The sequence below is a fragment of the Mizuhopecten yessoensis genome, unplaced genomic scaffold (assembly GCF_002113885.1).
Source record: "Mizuhopecten yessoensis strain PY_sf001 unplaced genomic scaffold, ASM211388v2 scaffold10969, whole genome shotgun sequence".
Taxonomy (NCBI): domain Eukaryota; kingdom Metazoa; phylum Mollusca; class Bivalvia; order Pectinida; family Pectinidae; genus Mizuhopecten; species Mizuhopecten yessoensis.
This window is the reverse complement of record NW_018408812.1, coordinates 142,236-160,354: the sequence shown is the minus strand read 5'-3', so window position 1 is coordinate 160,354 and position 18,119 is coordinate 142,236. Positions and strand designations below refer to the sequence as shown.

The following is an 18,119-nucleotide window of genomic DNA, read 5'->3' as shown; positions in this document are numbered from 1 at the left end:
AATGTATGTTTCTGCTGTATACACGTTAGTCTGACTTTGTCTAGAATCTAAAGCCGTACTACTGGAGACAACGAAAGAAGTGCTTAATATATTGAGGGTAGTTTGTGATACAACAGCATCACAGAGATTTTTGTTGATCAACAACAACATTGGAGTGATGTCAACAAAAAACTCTTACACGTAAATGTATATGACTTATGGCCTACATGAAGTCAGATATCTGAGTTAAGAGTAAAAGATTTTGATTTTTGTTCAAATAATAATGAGATGCGATAGGAGGGTAAGTTGCCTTGGCTAATGGTTGCATATTTTGTGGTATCTCACTGGGACCTACTGTCTCGTTCCTCCCGTTTTCAGATTCCTGAGCAGGTGGGGGATCAGAAAAAGAATACACCTGCTGTTACTAACTACGTGTATCGTAGGAGGCGACTTATGAGGGAGCCACCTACAGAATTGGGGATTTGCTTTGGTGTCCTCTATTTGGGGATACAAAAGCGATCAAAATAAATCTGCTGCGACCATTGCAATATTTTGGGATCTTTATCTTTCTTTCTACTTCTAACTACTCTAGCGCCTTGCTTGGCAACCCTTCACTTTTGGCCTGAATATTGAGCGTTCGACCAGGTGAGGAAGGCAATGAGTTCTGTCACCAGGCCGAGACATCCCGAAGTCCTTAAAATGGTAGTTGTTTTCCTTGCTTAACGTTCAGCATTAAGGGGTATGATAATAACTGGTTCAACCATTGTCAGTATGATGTGAACGGGCGGAATAATGTGCTTGGTGCCTTTGACATGGTATTTCAGTGAGATAGCACTATAAAGCAATATCAAAAGGAAGCAAGCACACCAACATACCCTGTCTCCTGCATAAACATATGGAGGCACGTCCTTAAATGACCTTAGCTGTTGATAGGATGTTAGACAAAATTAAACCAAATTAAATTCCTGATCACATTTACCTCCCCTCCGATGGCCCACGCAATGATGGCCTTGTAAAGACATCCACGTAGAGGTTCAGGTGCGGTATTAGTATTTTCACACGGGAAGACGGTACCGTCGTACTTGTCCAGTTCAGCAGCACGCTTATCACATCTGTAGACGACGGCGTGGTGCACGTTCAGTTCATTTCCCTGTGTGATTACTGGCTCATACTGAAGGTGAAAATAAGGTAAGGGTAATACTGACTGTATCAATTGTTGATTAACTGATTGGAAATAAGTTGAAAAGAGGAATCCATTGTCAATAAATATTTCACGTTTTAAACAACATTTATTGATGATCAGATGTTTGACAGTGCATTATTTAAAATATAATTAACTATTAACGTTTATAATTTGATTTTTAGGGACATATGGCACCTTGCATATTACACCTGCTATATCCCTGATATATCGTTAGAGATGATTATCTTTATTTTTGCAGTGTTTTTGAAGTGTTAACAATACATGTATCGTTAATATTAAAAAAGGAATACACAAGTTTATAATAATGACCAAATTACTAGTTAAACCCTAAAATCTCGATAGTAGGCCGCTGCTTTATTTCATTTTCAGTAAGGAATTACCCGCTTATCTTCTAAGCCTGCTTATACAAGGTAGTCTTATGTTCAAAACCATTGTGATAGTAAAACACCAATTGCTTAATAACTAGTTCTTTTTACAGAAATGTACAATGATCTACAGAGTTGTTTTTAACGAAATGAAATGAAAACGTTTTTCTTTTATCAAATTTTGCAATATTAAACGTGTGATGTGATGATTATTTCTCAAAAACCTGATAGGACCTACATGGCTTCTACCTTGGATAAATTGTTCATTTTCAAATGCCGCTTATTTTCGAAGACGGCTTATTATTGAGATATGTTTCACTGTATGGAATACAAGGCTTATTTGCAAGTACAGCTTATTTTCAAATTAAGCTTATAATCGAGATTTAACGGTATATTGTTTTGTTTGATATCGACCTTGGAACATATCTTCTTATAAATATACGTGCGACTAGATGTACCAACTTACTTGTATTTGAAACATGGCATACCTTGATCATGTGATGTTTGGAGGTAAGGGGAGGTAACTTCATGGCTCGACATGAGTAAGCTGTGGTGTTGGACGGAACATGGTGCTGAAGTAACAGAATATTGCATTTGTAGTTACATGAAGTGTAACAAACATCTATATTTCCCCCAAAATGAACGTCCGTGACAAGTCATTACCTGAGATATACAAAAACAACACGTTTAGTATATTATACAAAATATAACCGGACCGAATTTCCTCAAACATCACAACAAAAAAAAAAAAGACGCACTGACTACTCATAGCAAACTAGAGGTAAGCATTTCTAAAAAGATTTGCACGCTCTGTAAGATAATATACATCCATTATACGTTTATAAATCTACAGTATATAAGATATAGAAATGGAATTTATGTTTCACTAGGATCGGTAGCGATGTCAACCATATATTGATACATAAAAGGTATACACTAAACTGTTACACTAAATCATGAAATGTGTATAATTTTTATCAAACTATCTTATCCTTAAATCAATTAAGGGAATGTAAGTCTCTATCAAATAAATTGTTCCATTTTCGGATACCAAATTTTGACATGACTTTTTTAATATTAGTGGTCCGTCATGGTTGTTGATTTCACGATTTATGCTCTGAAAGTTTACATAAATTGAAGCAGTCAGGTGAAGAATTTTGTGAAAGCATTATATAAATCGTTCATAAAGGAGAACAAATATCAGCCATAATGAGGGCATTTATTGTGATACAAAGCAACTTTTAACCTGCACATATCTTCAAAAAGCATTACATTACCTAAAGGTTTCATTTATCATTAAATGCACACTGAAATCTTACATTGTTATGTACTAAGTCGTAGGTAACTATGTCTTGAGGAAAATTGACGTCCTCGGCTGTCAAAGAGGAAGACAGCAGCATGACACTCTTGGTTCCTCGCCTGGTGGCGCCATGGTAGGGGATAAAACTTGTCACGTCATCCGGATTGTAGGCATAGATAATTCTAGTGGTATCATCCTGTAAAATATAGTTATAGCATGCGTTCAGTAACACACACTTACAAATACCAATCGAAACAAGATTAATATAATATATTTGAAAATGATGACTTAAAATAAATGTATCTACTTGTAAAAAGTCTTTGTAAAGGTTAATGTAAGATTGGAACAACGGAGAGACTCTGAGCAATTACCATACGCTTTCCCCTCTCCAGAGGTTCATCATGGTGTGTGGTTTAATTTAATGTGATGCTGAATATCATTGATTTGTTTTCAAGATAAACACTTTCCTTCATTTACCTCTAACGATGTAAATCTCAAAGAAGCTGCTGAGTAAGTCTTTGTATTTTTTTTTTGATATATATTAATGTAAAATAAGATACGAGTGAATGTGCGAAGTAATAGAACGGCTAACCCTTGAAGTATGAAATAGATATTTCCTTGTAGTCGTAAAGAAAACTCCTGCGTTGCAAACAATTCACTGATTCAATCGAAAGCTGTAATATGTTTACTGTGCCATGGAACGACCCATTAAAGGAGTAAGTATGTTGATGGATACAATCAAGCTAGATATTTATTGCTTCATTTTCTGACTTTGCAGAACGTATTTGTTCTTTATAAGGACAAACGTTCGGAAATACATGTTCATTTTACATATAGATATACGACGAAAGGAAATCAAGTGCCTTTTAAATTGCTACACAAATAGTTTGGCTAATTTTTTAATCTAGATTAGATGATTTTGACGTTATTTGGCCAAGCAATGATATTTGTTTACACAGTTTTCGTTTGCAAATGGATATGCGATTCTTTTTTTTTAAATATGAATTTCAACTGCATAACACTTACTAGGACAAATTCAATTTATATCGTTAAGTCGTGCTACGCAACAATCGATGAATATCATTGAAATCAATCACGTGCCCTCTCTATAGGTTCAAACAAACAATGGCTCTTGTGATTTTGCACACGTACCGTAATGACCATGTCGCCAACAGTATCACATGTGTTGAGTTTGCGCACAAAGGTGAGGACCGTCCCGGATGCAGTTTCCTTGCCAGCGATGAGGAACCAGTCCTGTGATTGGTCAACTACTGGCGGGGCATGCTCAGTAGTATGATAGTCCTATGAAGCAAACGTTTACATTTACCGAAAAACATCGAGAACTACGATAGAATAAACGAATTAAACAATAAAATATAAAATCGTTGCTTATTAGTTAAGACACAATTACCCTAATTTATTCTTCCTAATGTTTGTTTTTAAGAAAAAACGTTCTGATTTACTGCGGTACATGTATAACCTTTGAAACGACCTGGTATTTACACAATTAGGCACATTTCAAACGTCCCAAAGGTACAGCAGTTAATTGTTACATCAATTTAGCAAGTATGTCCATGGGTTACACCATGGACCGCGATACTCTATATCCTTGAAACATTACACTAAATCACAACTTAAATCGGCCATTATTCCTTAAATAAACCGTACAGCAAATGACAGAGGTGATAAGTCATCATTGACTCCACCCATTCTGCGTTCTTAACACAATCATTATAGGCATACGTGTACCTTGAAGTAGGTTTGACCATCCTTGACTCCGCCCACGATGACGTCAGCAGGGAACATTTTTCCGTTCGGGGAGATTCCAAATCCAATGTAGCCATGCGTGTTCACGTGTGTCTCAAAGGTCACGTGGGTGGCATTGGCGGTCCAAAACAGCCAGAACTGGCCAGTGGTATCCAGCCGGACATAATGTTCAAAATGGCGAGTAGGCGTCGGTTTCGGTATCTGTTAGATTTAATAAGTACAAATAAAAATGCTTCCATATCCTTTAACACAAACATAATAATATTAAGAACACCAAAACCATGTGCTCACATGCTCTATTTGATAAACAGACAATGAGTTAGCTTTTTCATTAAACAATAAGCATTAAAATCAGTATGTTATAAAACATACTCCAATCAAAACTAAATGAGGTACCTTTACCATAAATTTTAAGTCAATTTGTGGTTAGAGTTTAAGTTATCTCCCCTATAAAATTGTAACCATAGTTTTCTTATCATTAATGTTAATAATATATGTGTTATTATGCATGCAACTATTTATCACATCAAGAAATTGAGTAGCGACACCGTTATCACAAAGAAACACTAGGTATGTAAGGTGAACATTTTGACTAAATCTAGGAGAAAACAGTAGAATTGGCGGCCATTTTGGATTCACTTCCACTACACGGATTTTTTTCGGACTTTTAGTATATCATTTTGGGGACCCTACTTAAATGCATTGCATCGACCATCAAATCACACAGTTAAATTGATGTTCGAGAGCTAGATGGCAACTGTAAAACTTCCAAACAGTTTTCATTAGTCTAATTTTTTTTTAGAAAACTTGTTTTCTAATGTTGTACATCATATATCGAATCTATGATCGGAACAACCTCTTTAAAACCGAATCAATTTCGACTTTCAAACATCGTTGGTAGAAGAAGCATAATTGTCACTATCACGAAAACGTAATTTTACGATCCGAAACTCTAAATCGTTTTGCTTATCGTTATATCGAGCATAATAGCAAATCCTTTTGAAATAAAGGACAGTATTTGTCAACGAGTCCAGGTTTTGCAAGATCCAAATTCGTTTTTAATCTACCCGGTCGTGGTCCTGCATCGACATAATTGTTTAAATAATTTATTTCAGCTGGTATTCATAATCAATATACTGGGTACGATAACTATAACATGATACACTGGAAGTGTTCTTTTTCATGCCAGGAATTTTAATATGTATATTTACCATTTTTGAAAGATTTTGAAGTTATAGAAAATATGAACCGTATATCAAATTACAGCATTTAAGTAAGATAATTCTATGTATCATGTAAACTTCTTAAATGAATACATAACACACCTTCAAAGAAGGTTCAATGGTACATGTAACCAACGTTACAATTGTTACGCAACGATAACGCAAACACGTGAGTCATATAATTGCAACCAATCTTTTGAAGATGGCTGTTCCATTTACTATGCAAACAAACGCGATCAATCACGTATTAAATATAAAACTAAACTGCATGCAGCTTGATATCTCGGAAATAAAATGTTTAAAAATATGTTAATTAAGAGAATTAAATGGCTTTCAGTTGGAAACAGAATTAATATGAATACCAACTGTAACATAAAGAGCTAAGCGCTTTATGGACTTTACCACGTACCAGTTACCATTTATATAGCTCATGATGCCAGTTCAAAGAAGTTCAATGCTTAAATAAATCAGAATAAAAAAGATATTGATGAAAAAAATAAAACGTTTAATTCAAAATGATAACATATGTGAAAATAAACTTTACCAACCTGAACAGACCTTGTGCTTCTGGCCTGTCTTTCTTTAATCAACTGAGAAATGTGGTCAATCGAATCCGTCGCATGCACCAAACAGACGGCAAGTAATACGACCAAAACTGGTAGTTTTAATGTGGCCATCTCTCTTCTCGTCCTCGTCCCAAACTGATGCCTTATAAAACAGTAATCAGGTGAAAATCTGTCATCAATCACATGAGAGGTATTTCGAAATCGAAGTTTTTATCAGTCCGTATAGCAAAATAGGAAACACTTTTAAAACAGAACGTGATATTTACACTGATAAGATAGGGGTGTACTTACAGAGCTACAGGTACATGTAAACAGTTTAGAGCAGACATAGAAATAATGTCAAGGTGAGCCTGTCATTACTTTGATAACTTGAAACAAAATACGGATAAATACAACTGTAACCAATAAGATTCAACAATGGACTTTTAAAAAAACCCTACCAAATGTTTCTGTAAGACTTTATTATTTAGTGTTAATACCTAGATATACAACATAATATCAAAAAAGTGCATACTTAAACTGTATCAATCGTCGTTTTAATAATTAACTGTAATGAATTTCTAAAATATTCACTTATAGATGTGGACATACTGTAAACCTTAACTAGATATTGTTTAAGGTAACGCCTACCACCTCCATTGCACTTGGATTCACCTTATTGTTTGCGTGTGTTCTTTTGTCGTTTTATGTAATTGATTTCTTTTTCGTATCAACTCTGCGTTCCTAATTTTTTCTTTTGTGTTGTCATTTTTGAGCTTTTGTTTTATTTGTTTTAAATATTCGATCTTCCTCCTGCTTGATGATCAATTTCAGTACTGGTCATGATATCAATACTATAAATAATTTCAGTCGCATTTAAAGGTTTTAAATGCTAACATGTGTACAAGGAAATTAGCATAGAACCATAGAAAATGAAATGAAAGTTTCTGATGCCTGTATACAGTAGAAAAATGATGAAACTTTCAATATGAGCACAAAGACAAAGCAACTTTGAACAAATAAGAGCAAATATTTGTAATTCCTTTTAAGGTAGTCCGCATACAGATAAACATGTTATCACATCATTATTATATACAGTAATGTGCATTGTTCCCTTATTTTTGTTTGTTAATTTAACATTTTACAGATTTATCATTCGTCCTTCACCCCTTGTCCAGAGACAAGACTAAACACCCTTGGTTGTGATCACGGGTTACCTAGATATCACGTGTGTATGACCGCGTGTACATATGAAGTTTTACGCTAGCAACGCTGGTGTTTATAAGGTTATTCAATCACTAGACACACCGTAACGTGACATGGCTTTGTTCACTTTGTCTTAATCTAAAAGCTGAAAAACGTCGCTTGATAGTATTAACATTAGCAAGCTTTTACATGTTTTCCCCGCATTAGTTAAATGAGACTGTGCTCATTGACACATGATTATCGTTGTCGGTGTTTCCTATCTAAAAGATTAAATGATACATTGATGACACATTGATGATTTGGTATTAGTGGTGATGAAGATGTATTGACGATGAGGATGATTGGTGTATTGATGATTACTGAGGTTGCATCTAATGGTGATAATGATGATGTTGATGAAGATAATGATGATGATGATGATGATGATGATGATGATGATGATGATGATGAATATGCATTGATAATAATGATTTTACATTGATGTTGATGATGATGATGATGATGATGATGATGATGATGATGATGATGCATTGATAATGATGATTTTACATTGATGTTGTTGATGATGATGATGATGATGATGATGATGATGATGATGATGATGATGATGATGATGATGATGATGATGCTGATGATGCTGATGATGATGCATTGATAATAATGATTTAACATTGATGTAAATGACGTTACCTTTTAGAATGTTAGTCTATGAAATACTGAACATTTCAACTGAAATAGTATAGTATGTTCTTCCTAGTAAAAAGAAAAATAAGGTTTCCGAACTGCGGTTACTTATGAACCTATGTGGGATGGACTACTGGGGAAGTGTATCCACAATTTTACTAGTTGGGGATATCCTTATCTCAGCCTAGGGTTTAGGCGGCAGGATTTTCCTTTCCATAACAATGGTATAACGTCACGTCAACACTACAATGACGCCACGTCAACAATCCATTAACGTCACGTCAACCCTGAATTCAACCTATAACGTTAATATTACATTGTGTATATGATACAAAGTGGGTGAACAGGGTAAGAGATGGCAAATTGGTTAAGGCGTCTGACATTCGGCTACCACTAGCCTTCGGCCACTGGGTCGCAGGTTCGAGGCCTACGTGGGGCATTCGACAGGGACTGGCCGAAAGTAGTTTTTTTACGGGAACTCATTTTGTACATATTACACTAAAGCGCTTTGTGTGTCCAGTTCCGGTACTGACTTAGATTCTACCATCTCTAGGAATCTATTACAGTTAAAATTAGATATGTAAGTTTCATGCACATTCGTCAGGGAAACATTAAAATTGGATTGTTACAAATATATTGAATGAAGGAAGATAACTTTAGATTAGTTTGCTTCAAAGATCAAATCTTTCTAATAAAATTTTGGGGAAGACACAAATCAATAAGAAATAACACTGGTAAAATAATTAACAAAACGGTAGTTTTAATCCAGATTACATTTACATGTATTTCAATACTTCCTACATAAGCATATTGACCCGCTCTAAATTAATGTAGATAACAATGTCTTAAATGTAAATGATATATTGTTCTTTACTTAGAGAAAGCATACATCGGGCCTCGAACAGTTAAAAAACTTAGGGTAACTTAAATATATTCAGCGTGACCATAATACTTTTCTCTGTGTACTCCGAATTCCTGCAGCTACGACTATCTGCGTGCTAATATCTGAGCAAACAAAAAATGATAGAACTTGTTGCATAATTTTGGCAAAATAAAGAGAGTCTGGTTTAATATATACTCAAAGAATTATCAGCATTTCGTAATATACGCTAGATAAACATGAGTACGTACCGTGTCCGGCTGTAGGAAGACTGAATAACTCCTAAACACCACTGTTGCTAGACTGCTACTTTATTACAGAGGTCATTCCCTCGTGATATCTAAGTTACCAGGGATTACCACCCAAGGCTGATAAGATAAACCGCAAAGTAGGTGTAGAGAAATGTTCCATTTGTTACACCCTTGAAACCCTAACTCTAACTTCAAAATTGGGGATGAGATAATTATTAAAACTACTGCTATGCAAAAATATTAATAGTTTCCCAGTATCAAAAACCACGAAGAGCGATTAATCAAAACAGCAATAATTACAAGGCTATTTGTAACGGGGGCCGAATATTTAACAGTACTTATCAAAACTACCCACGCAGTTGGTTTTGGAAATAATGAAGGACATAGTCAAATCATTGAAGTAAAATTGGACATATTCTGATACTGCGCAGTGTTACTCTCTTCGTATTGTCATTTTCGGCTCCTTGCTAGGAAATCACTTAATAGACATCTAGAGTATCCCTTCAACAAATGATTTACGTCTGATATCGTCACACATGTGATGCAGAAGAGGTCGAAAACACCTAGTTTTTGTTCGATTTTTGTCTGATTCAATAAAAGATTTTTTTTATTGAGAGATGCTTGTTTTCAATAATAAACGCTTATTCAGTAGAATATCAGTAGAGACAATGTCGAAAAAATGGACAACGCCACCTTGAATGTAAATAAAAAAAAATAAAAAAAATATAAGAGCTTTAATACCAAAGAACTTTATTGGATTTTAATGATAAAGTAACATAACAAATCATACAAATGATGAATCCCGTAATGGTTAGTGTTTCCTGTGTCCTGTTTCGTATAGGCCTTCTATGAGTTTATTAATATAAATGTATCTTAAAACCCTGTGATATTGCATCAATACTATTAACACGTATTCATTGGTAACGACAGTTTAACGTCTAACAGGAATTCAAGGGTTGACAAGAAAACTGTACATCAGTGAACATATAGAAAAAACAATCATGAAGAAAATAAAACAGGTATAGCCCTATGGAAATCTGATCGGGGACCAATAACAGTTGTTAAATTTTTTTATGTTAAATAAAATCTTTTTCCTAAATGTTTGTCAATGTTAGCAATATCCTACCGTTCCTCTATCACCCTACCAAGTAACGGGAGTCTTATTTCACAATGTTTACACAGTTTAAAGATAGCAGTTGTGAAATACCAGTCAGGCGTTATATAACAGATTTTAACCCCGTACTAGTTTGAAAAGTCACCAGTCCGAAAAGAGGACGAATGGAAATGGCCACGTTTAAACTGACTGTTTTTGCAGGATTGCTGACGTTCTGTCTGGTGCACTCGACAGATGTCGTTGACGATGTCAGGCTTGCCCAGCTGATTAAGGAGCGGGAGGTTAGAAGTACAAGTTCTGTTCAGGTGAGAATCATTATACGTTTTTTGACTGTTTATTAATGGATGTATTTCTCATTTCTTTCAGCAAATCGGTTATTTTTGTATCTGCTCCTTGTTTTGCTAGTTCTCTACTTCAACTTGACATGAAGAAGACTTCTGACGTCTTTCATATTATAATACCTATTATAATATTACATAAAAATTAACAAAAATACATCTACGTCAACAAACAGTATGCAAACTTAATAATCTATTATTCCACACTTCATTTTTATGTCCAAGTATTCGAGAAAAAAATGTAATAAGAAAATACCAGACAAAAACGTGATTAGAACCCAACATCAATGAAGCTAGGGCGAAATTAAAACCATGGAGATATTTAAATATGGACACTTGACAAAAGAACAAGGAGAATACGACCAGATGTTCCGAACGGATAAGCGTCTTCTGTTCCAGTGATGAAACCTGTCATGTCAACTTTAGGTAAATGCCGGTAATGTTACGTCCTCATATTGTTTAAATGTCAGTTGTTTCATAATGGGCGTAAGATAGTACTAATTAAGCTGTAAAATAAAAATGTGTGTTTAGCGTATCAATATCTTCAATAGTCAACAACATAACTATCGAACGATCCATAGACATTTTGCATTCACGCACTATAAAAGGTACTGCAATCCATACACTGATAACACACAGCTTGTTGTGAATCATCAGCAAATGAAGTCGCTGTACGCATTGAATAGTCAGAAAAAGTGCCCACACAACTCCAACAACCTCGGAAGTGTATAAAATGGTCTGCGGTATTTGTGCTGTAGCAATTAAGTGAGGTGGCACTACAAATGATACCTTTGGAAGCACAGTCCCACAACAAACAAAACACAATACATCTCCAGCACACACGCAGGCATACACACATAGGAATATATCAGCCAGGTGGCATATGACTAGTAGTTATCGCCTGATTAGGCAGCTCCTGCGAATTCCACAAGATTGTATTAATTAATGTATATGCTAGTTGTATTGATTGTATAAATTGTATATCTACATGTATGTACTGTAAAGCGCTTTAGTGTGGCTAATTCTAGCTAGATGTGGCACTATATAAAATGTCGTATATTTAATCATTATACCTCACAATTCAAACCACATATAGACATGAGGTGACAATTTAGCACTTATTCGCATTTTTATTCATTATAGCTTTCAGAAATAATACATTTATTTTGTTTGTATTAATTCAATCAAATCTTACAGATATCAAAGCCGACGCCAACTCGACATTTTGAGCATTATGTACAACTTGATACCGAGGGTAACTACTGGCTATTTTGGAGCACCAATGCCACCCACGTGACCTTTGAGACACACGTGAACACGCATGGGTACATTGGTTTTGGAATCTCCCCGAATGGAAAGATGTTCCCTGCTGACGTCATCGTGGGCGGAGTCAAGGATGGTCAAACCTACTTCAAGGTATGCCTATAATGTCTTTTATGTGCAGACTAGATTAGACCAATGATGACAACACCTTCACCATTGGCTATTACGTGCACAATTAGGTATGAGGGAGACAGGAACATCTCATATAAGTGTTAAAGTGTAATTTTGTGAAACATATATGTAATCGCCGTGGATGGAGTGTTACATTGTCAAGCCTACTGAAATCAAAATTATTTTATGCAATAATAAATTACTATTCGTTGTCTTATCCATTGATCAGAGAATTGAAAAATATGTAATATCATATATGTATGACACGCACTTTTAGTGATCCTCACAGTACATTTTTCATACTCTAGCTCTGAGATATTAAAGTGTGTGCGGATTGAAAGTTAAGAGAATGGCTTTTTTTAACAATATTTATAATTGCTTGGTGTAATGATGTATCTCTCTAAATTAAGAATAAAGGAAAAGAAACCTTAATCCGAGGATTGATACTTGTGGCTAAATAATAATAACAAGTACTAATTGTAATAGGGGACCATTACTGATGTCCCTCAAACTACCCCCATAGTCGCAAAGATGCATCAGAAAAGGTTCGCAATGCCATAATACACTTACAATATACATACTAAATTTGAGTGACATCGCATAATATCTGAATCGCAACCAATCAGAAGTGTCTGTGTGGTTGCTATGGCAACGATTCCTGTGCGATTGAATTAACAGTCCCCTAATTGTCATCAAAATCGAACAATAACTAAATTTCGACCAAGCAGAAGCCTCCGTGTGGTTGCTATATGGTAACAAATTATATGCAGGGTTATTCACAGTCCCCTTATACCCCTATATACATATGTACCAATTTTCATAAAAATCGAACAGAGGTCATGAATTGGAAGCCATTGTGTTTAATCACAAAACAAACACCGCAGTTGTATTTGTAGTGCCATACTACACCTATGCACCAAATTGCATCCAAATCGGACAGTATTTAAATTTTGACCAATCAGAGGAAAAAAACGGCGGTCATTTTGTTGAAATGTGAAATCTAAACTACGGAAGTGATCATTGTCCTATGATTCACCTACATACTAATTTTGATCAAATTTGGACAATATTTAAAATTCGACCAATCAGAGGCCAGGAAATGGGGGCCGAGTGATCAAATTTGATCAAAATTTGACAATATTTAAGTTTTGACCAATCACAGAACAGGAAATGGGGGTTGAATGATCGTTGTCCCATGATTCACCTACATATCAAATTTGATCGAAATCGGACAATATTTAAATTTCGACCAATCAGAGGCCACCGTCCGGCTGACCAGTCGGATTACCGATCGAAAAACGAAAATACTCTTGCGCACCGCCTGTCATACACGAACACTCATGAACAGTTTCGTTGAATTCCGCCTTACGGTTTTCGAAAAACATTTCGGAAAACTCGTCGGCGGAAGAAAGTGGAAGAAATAAGAATAATAATAATAATAAAAATAAATCAAAAAAATAAGAAACGGAGCAAAAGTTTGTTTACGGGACATAAACAATCCCAGAGAATACCTTTTGAATACATTTCCAAAAGGGGTGATAGAGAATCATGTCCTAAGGACTAAAAGAGTAACGATGAACAGTAAAAAAAAGTTAGGAGATACAATTAGTTCTGTGAATATTGGGGGAAAATGATATCAGAACGATTAGACTGCAATGTTACAAATAATATGTAGTTACAAGCAAGGTCAGGAGTGAAAACAAATCGAAATTATCCACTTGAATTTGTAATTAGGAAGCATTTTTGTTGTACACAGAATTTAATCATTTAAAATGGGGAAAAAATTAAACAATTTAAATCAATTCGAATACATATAATTAAATCAAGTATTTTTTATTCGGTTTTCATCTGTCTTCCTTTAGATAGTTACATCATCTGTTTTGATTTATACTGGATTATAAATTCAAATTTTGTCTGTTTCACAGGACTATCACACTACCCAGCATGCTCCACCAGTAGTTGACCAATCACAAGACTGGTTCCTTATCGCTGGCAAGGAAACTGCATCCGGGACAATCCTCACCTTTGTGCGCAAACTCAACACATGTGATAGTGTTGGCGACATGGTCATTACGGTACGTGTGCAAAACCATGCGTATATTATACGTGTATTTATTAAGAGATTTTTTTTATATCTTCATTGAACTATTATCCTAGTTACTACATGAGACATGGCCAAAAAAGATAGAAAGGTGGTTAGCAAATTATGTAATGTTATAATAAATATATAAAATAACAGGTATATTATCCCAATTGAATAAAGATAAACGTTCACCAGTTATAAAAAAACCCATATATCTTATCCCCGGTAATTAATAATATTAATGTCATAATTCATATAAAGTATGTGTTTTATCCCTGCTACACCAAATCGATTTCTAGATATTTTCTTTTTTAGCCATTTACATGTTCGAAATTTCAAATATATTGTAACGACATGTTTCAGTTTTGTATGCGGGTGTTTGTATAAAAGCATGCCATCACTATATTTTACAGGATGACACCACTAGAATTATCTTCTCCTATAATCCGGAAGACGTGACGAGTTATATCCCCTACCATGGCGCCACCAGGCGGGGAACAAAGAGCGTCCTGCTGTTGTCTTCGACCTTGACAGCTGACGATGTCCATATCCCCTCCGACACAATCACTTACGACTTTCTTCACGACAACGTAAGCTTGCTTCTTAACTGCGCACATTAGTGTCGGTATTTGTATTAAATAATCTATACAGGTTGCAGTACAAATTTTAGGTGTAAACACACAAGGCACGGCATAAACTGCTTCCTAGTATTTACAGGAGCTTGTTACCCTGTATCAGCCGTCACGATCACTGCGTTGGGAGACATAATCATTGTCGAGTGTCCAAACATCTAGTACTGTGACCTATGGAAACCGGCGCTTTGTGAGGTTTCCGGCCATTTTTTTAAATAGCTTATCATCTGCTATCAGAAAGTTAAAAAAACAATTGACTAAACACAATAAGGATATAAAGAACCACTTCTTCACGTCAGTTTTTAGACTCATTGCACAGACATCATGTACACACCACCCTTTACATATTTATTAATATATGCTTATTGAGATTATTGTCTTCTTACTTAATATATTAATGCTGATTTTATATCACCTATATCTATAACTGTCACTGTAAAAATACTATTATTCGTGTGATGTAAAGCGACTTAGAGTAATTTTACAAGTTATATAGGACGCTATATAAATGCTGCGTACTATTATAATTACTATTAACAGTTGTTCTGTTCTCGTCAGAGGTTTTTTCTTTGTCATTTGTTCATCTTCATCTTATAGTCTGTATTTAATGTTTTTCCTTCAATGTAAGGAATTATTAGTCATGCCAAAGTTTTTTTTAAAGATGGTTCACTATCATAAATGTGCTCACTTTAAGGTAGTATTTGATGAAGGCCTATTGATTAATCAGTTTACATAAAGCAAACACAGCAAATCTTTCATTAAAATTTGACTGAATTGGAAAGTTCCAAATGTAGCTGAGAACAGGTGAATTGCAACGACCTACTTAAGGGCGTCTGATTTGTTAGCCAATGTCAAATATTCCACAATGTGCTAGTTGCCTTTCGAAACACCAGTTTCCACAGGACACAGTAAGGCACTTTTGAAAGATGAAGATGGGTACTTTCTCCGAGGGCAATGTTAATGACAGTCGGTTTTGATGTAACGTCATTAGCCTACAAAGGACATCATGAGTCTGCAATAAATAATCATGATTTACCAAAAATAATCCTTATATTAAACAGGATTCGAAGCTTTTTGTCAATTTCCACAGGTATTCGACCTCACCTCATAATAATGTTGAAATGGGAACAGAAAAATACTTGATTGACGCCACATTATCTTGTGTAACTGGACCATTGCGTTTTTTCTTGTTTGATTATAGTACACTTTTTTGTTTAGTTTTGTGTATTAGATGTAACATTTTTATATCATACGGTACAATTACTGTAGACGACGTTGATTGTCTTTCTTTTTTACGAAAAGTTCAAACTGATTATTTTTCTGTCACTACTCAGTACCACCTTCCGTCCGACACCACGACTTATTTTTGTCGAGCCTTCAAGTTGCCACAAATGACCAAGAAGCACCACATGATCAAGGTATTAATGTGATTTACTGTGTCGATTACGAATAAGGAGATTGCTATGATAAGTAGCAAATTTTAACCAGGTGTACGATTTAAGGTTTCGTGTACGTAAAGAGCTCAGCACACTTCCAATGTTAAGAAATAATTAAATATATTTAAGGTATAGAACTGAACTTTATATTTAAAATTTTTAGCACTTGTGTTCATGAAACTTGTAAAAGCGATTAGTGTATACGTTAATATTATTTGTTATGTCCTATTTTAACCTTCAGTTCGAACCAATAGTTACACCTGGAAATGAGCTGAACGTTCACCACATACTCATATTTAAATGCGATAAGCGTGCTGCGGAATTGGCCTCCTATGACGGCGCCCACTTCCGGTGTGAAAAAGGTGAGACTGTACCGGAACCCCTTCGTGGGTGCCTCAGCAAGGTGATATTGGCGTGGGCCATTGGGGGAGAGGTACGTATCTCCTTGGTATCTGGTGAACAAAATTTCTACTAAAGCATAGTGGACTTAAAAAGGGGTTAAGATTGGGGTTGGCTGGGTCATCATACAAAACATGGAATATCTTAAGCGGAGAGAGATTTGGATGATAGATGACATCGAATATTGTATGCTAAGGTATACATATGCAGTTCAATCATATGAGCAAAAGTGCTAAATTATCAAAACACCTTCTACATGGATCGGTTTTTGGGGATGAATTAATTGGATTTCATAAGTGAAGTACTCTAATTAGGTTACTCTCCTCCGTAGACCTCTCCAAATCGCTACCAAAATGTCCAAAACATCAATTAATGTGCCCAAATATGAGGTACACCTGGACAACACAATATCTGATCGAGAAACTTCCAGGTTGATTGGTCTATTCTGTTACCTACAAAGTCATAGAAAGTCGGATTGCTATTGGGCGATAAGTTGCTATGATTTTTGACAGCCGACTTTACTGATTAGACACACTGTAGCCTAGTGAATTGTTTACAGCAGTTTAGGGTCCAGACATCAGTCATTTACACACTTGCTTGACAAATGAAACAGCGTTATCGAAAGCTTGCAAGATACGTTTTCTATTCCTGTTTGTGTTTAAAGCAAATTTAGCCTTCATACTCATACTAAACTTATGAATGTTATTTTAAGAAATATGTTTGTATTTTATCTTAAATGTTAGTGCCTGTTCTTATTTTTTATTGGCAGACGTTCTATTATCCCCCTACCGCCGGGTACTCCCTCGGGACGGATGCTGACCCCGACTTCTTTGTCATGGAGACACACTTCGATAACCCACTGGCTAAATCAGGTAGTTGACGTCACAATATACCTAGATAGAAAATGAATTACAGCTCCATATAATTAAATGTTCTATTTTGGTTGCATTTTTTATTTTTTATTTATAGAGAGAATATAAGGCAGCTATTTCTCAAATTAAACAGGCAACGTCAATTATATACTTCGACATTTCGAGAACTAACATTTTTTATTGAATTTCTTAATTTCAAGAGCATATCTGAATATTATAAAGAAGGCTTATTCAAAATAACATACAACCAGGTTCATCATGATCTTTAACATAAAAGAAAAATCTCAATTTCAGCATTCATTTGCATTCATAAAATATTTTGAATGTAATTTCGAATATTGTTAATATTGGAAAATGTGAATAAAGACAAAAAGGTATTGAAGTGGATCAAATCACTTACACTAATG

At 35.1% G+C, this 18,119-nt stretch overlaps 2 protein-coding genes across 2 annotated transcripts in view; one reads left to right on the top strand and one right to left on the bottom strand.

Moving 5' to 3' along the window:
- LOC110464159 overlaps positions 1-6,767 on the bottom strand; it is a 33,821-nt gene extending 27,054 nt beyond the window's left edge. The window contains exons 1-7 of the mRNA XM_021519232.1: positions 6,696-6,767; positions 6,387-6,546; positions 4,598-4,816; positions 4,001-4,150; positions 2,868-3,044; positions 2,037-2,120; positions 959-1,150 (exon numbers count right to left, since the gene is read on the bottom strand). Of these exons, the coding sequence (XP_021374907.1) occupies positions 959-1,150; positions 2,037-2,120; positions 2,868-3,044; positions 4,001-4,150; positions 4,598-4,816; positions 6,387-6,546; positions 6,696-6,733 (1,020 nt within the window). The 5' untranslated portion in view covers positions 6,734-6,767. The remainder of the gene's footprint in view (positions 1-958; positions 1,151-2,036; positions 2,121-2,867; positions 3,045-4,000; positions 4,151-4,597; positions 4,817-6,386; positions 6,547-6,695) is intronic.
- Positions 6,768-10,588: 3,821 nt separating this feature from the next.
- The window catches only part of LOC110464158, a 36,577-nt gene continuing 29,046 nt past the window's right edge, over positions 10,589-18,119 (top strand). The window contains exons 1-7 of the mRNA XM_021519230.1: positions 10,589-10,823; positions 12,054-12,272; positions 14,216-14,365; positions 14,787-14,963; positions 16,340-16,423; positions 16,683-16,874; positions 17,610-17,712. Coding sequence (XP_021374905.1) covers positions 10,683-10,823; positions 12,054-12,272; positions 14,216-14,365; positions 14,787-14,963; positions 16,340-16,423; positions 16,683-16,874; positions 17,610-17,712 — 1,066 coding nt within the window. The 5' untranslated portion in view covers positions 10,589-10,682. The remainder of the gene's footprint in view (positions 10,824-12,053; positions 12,273-14,215; positions 14,366-14,786; positions 14,964-16,339; positions 16,424-16,682; positions 16,875-17,609; positions 17,713-18,119) is intronic.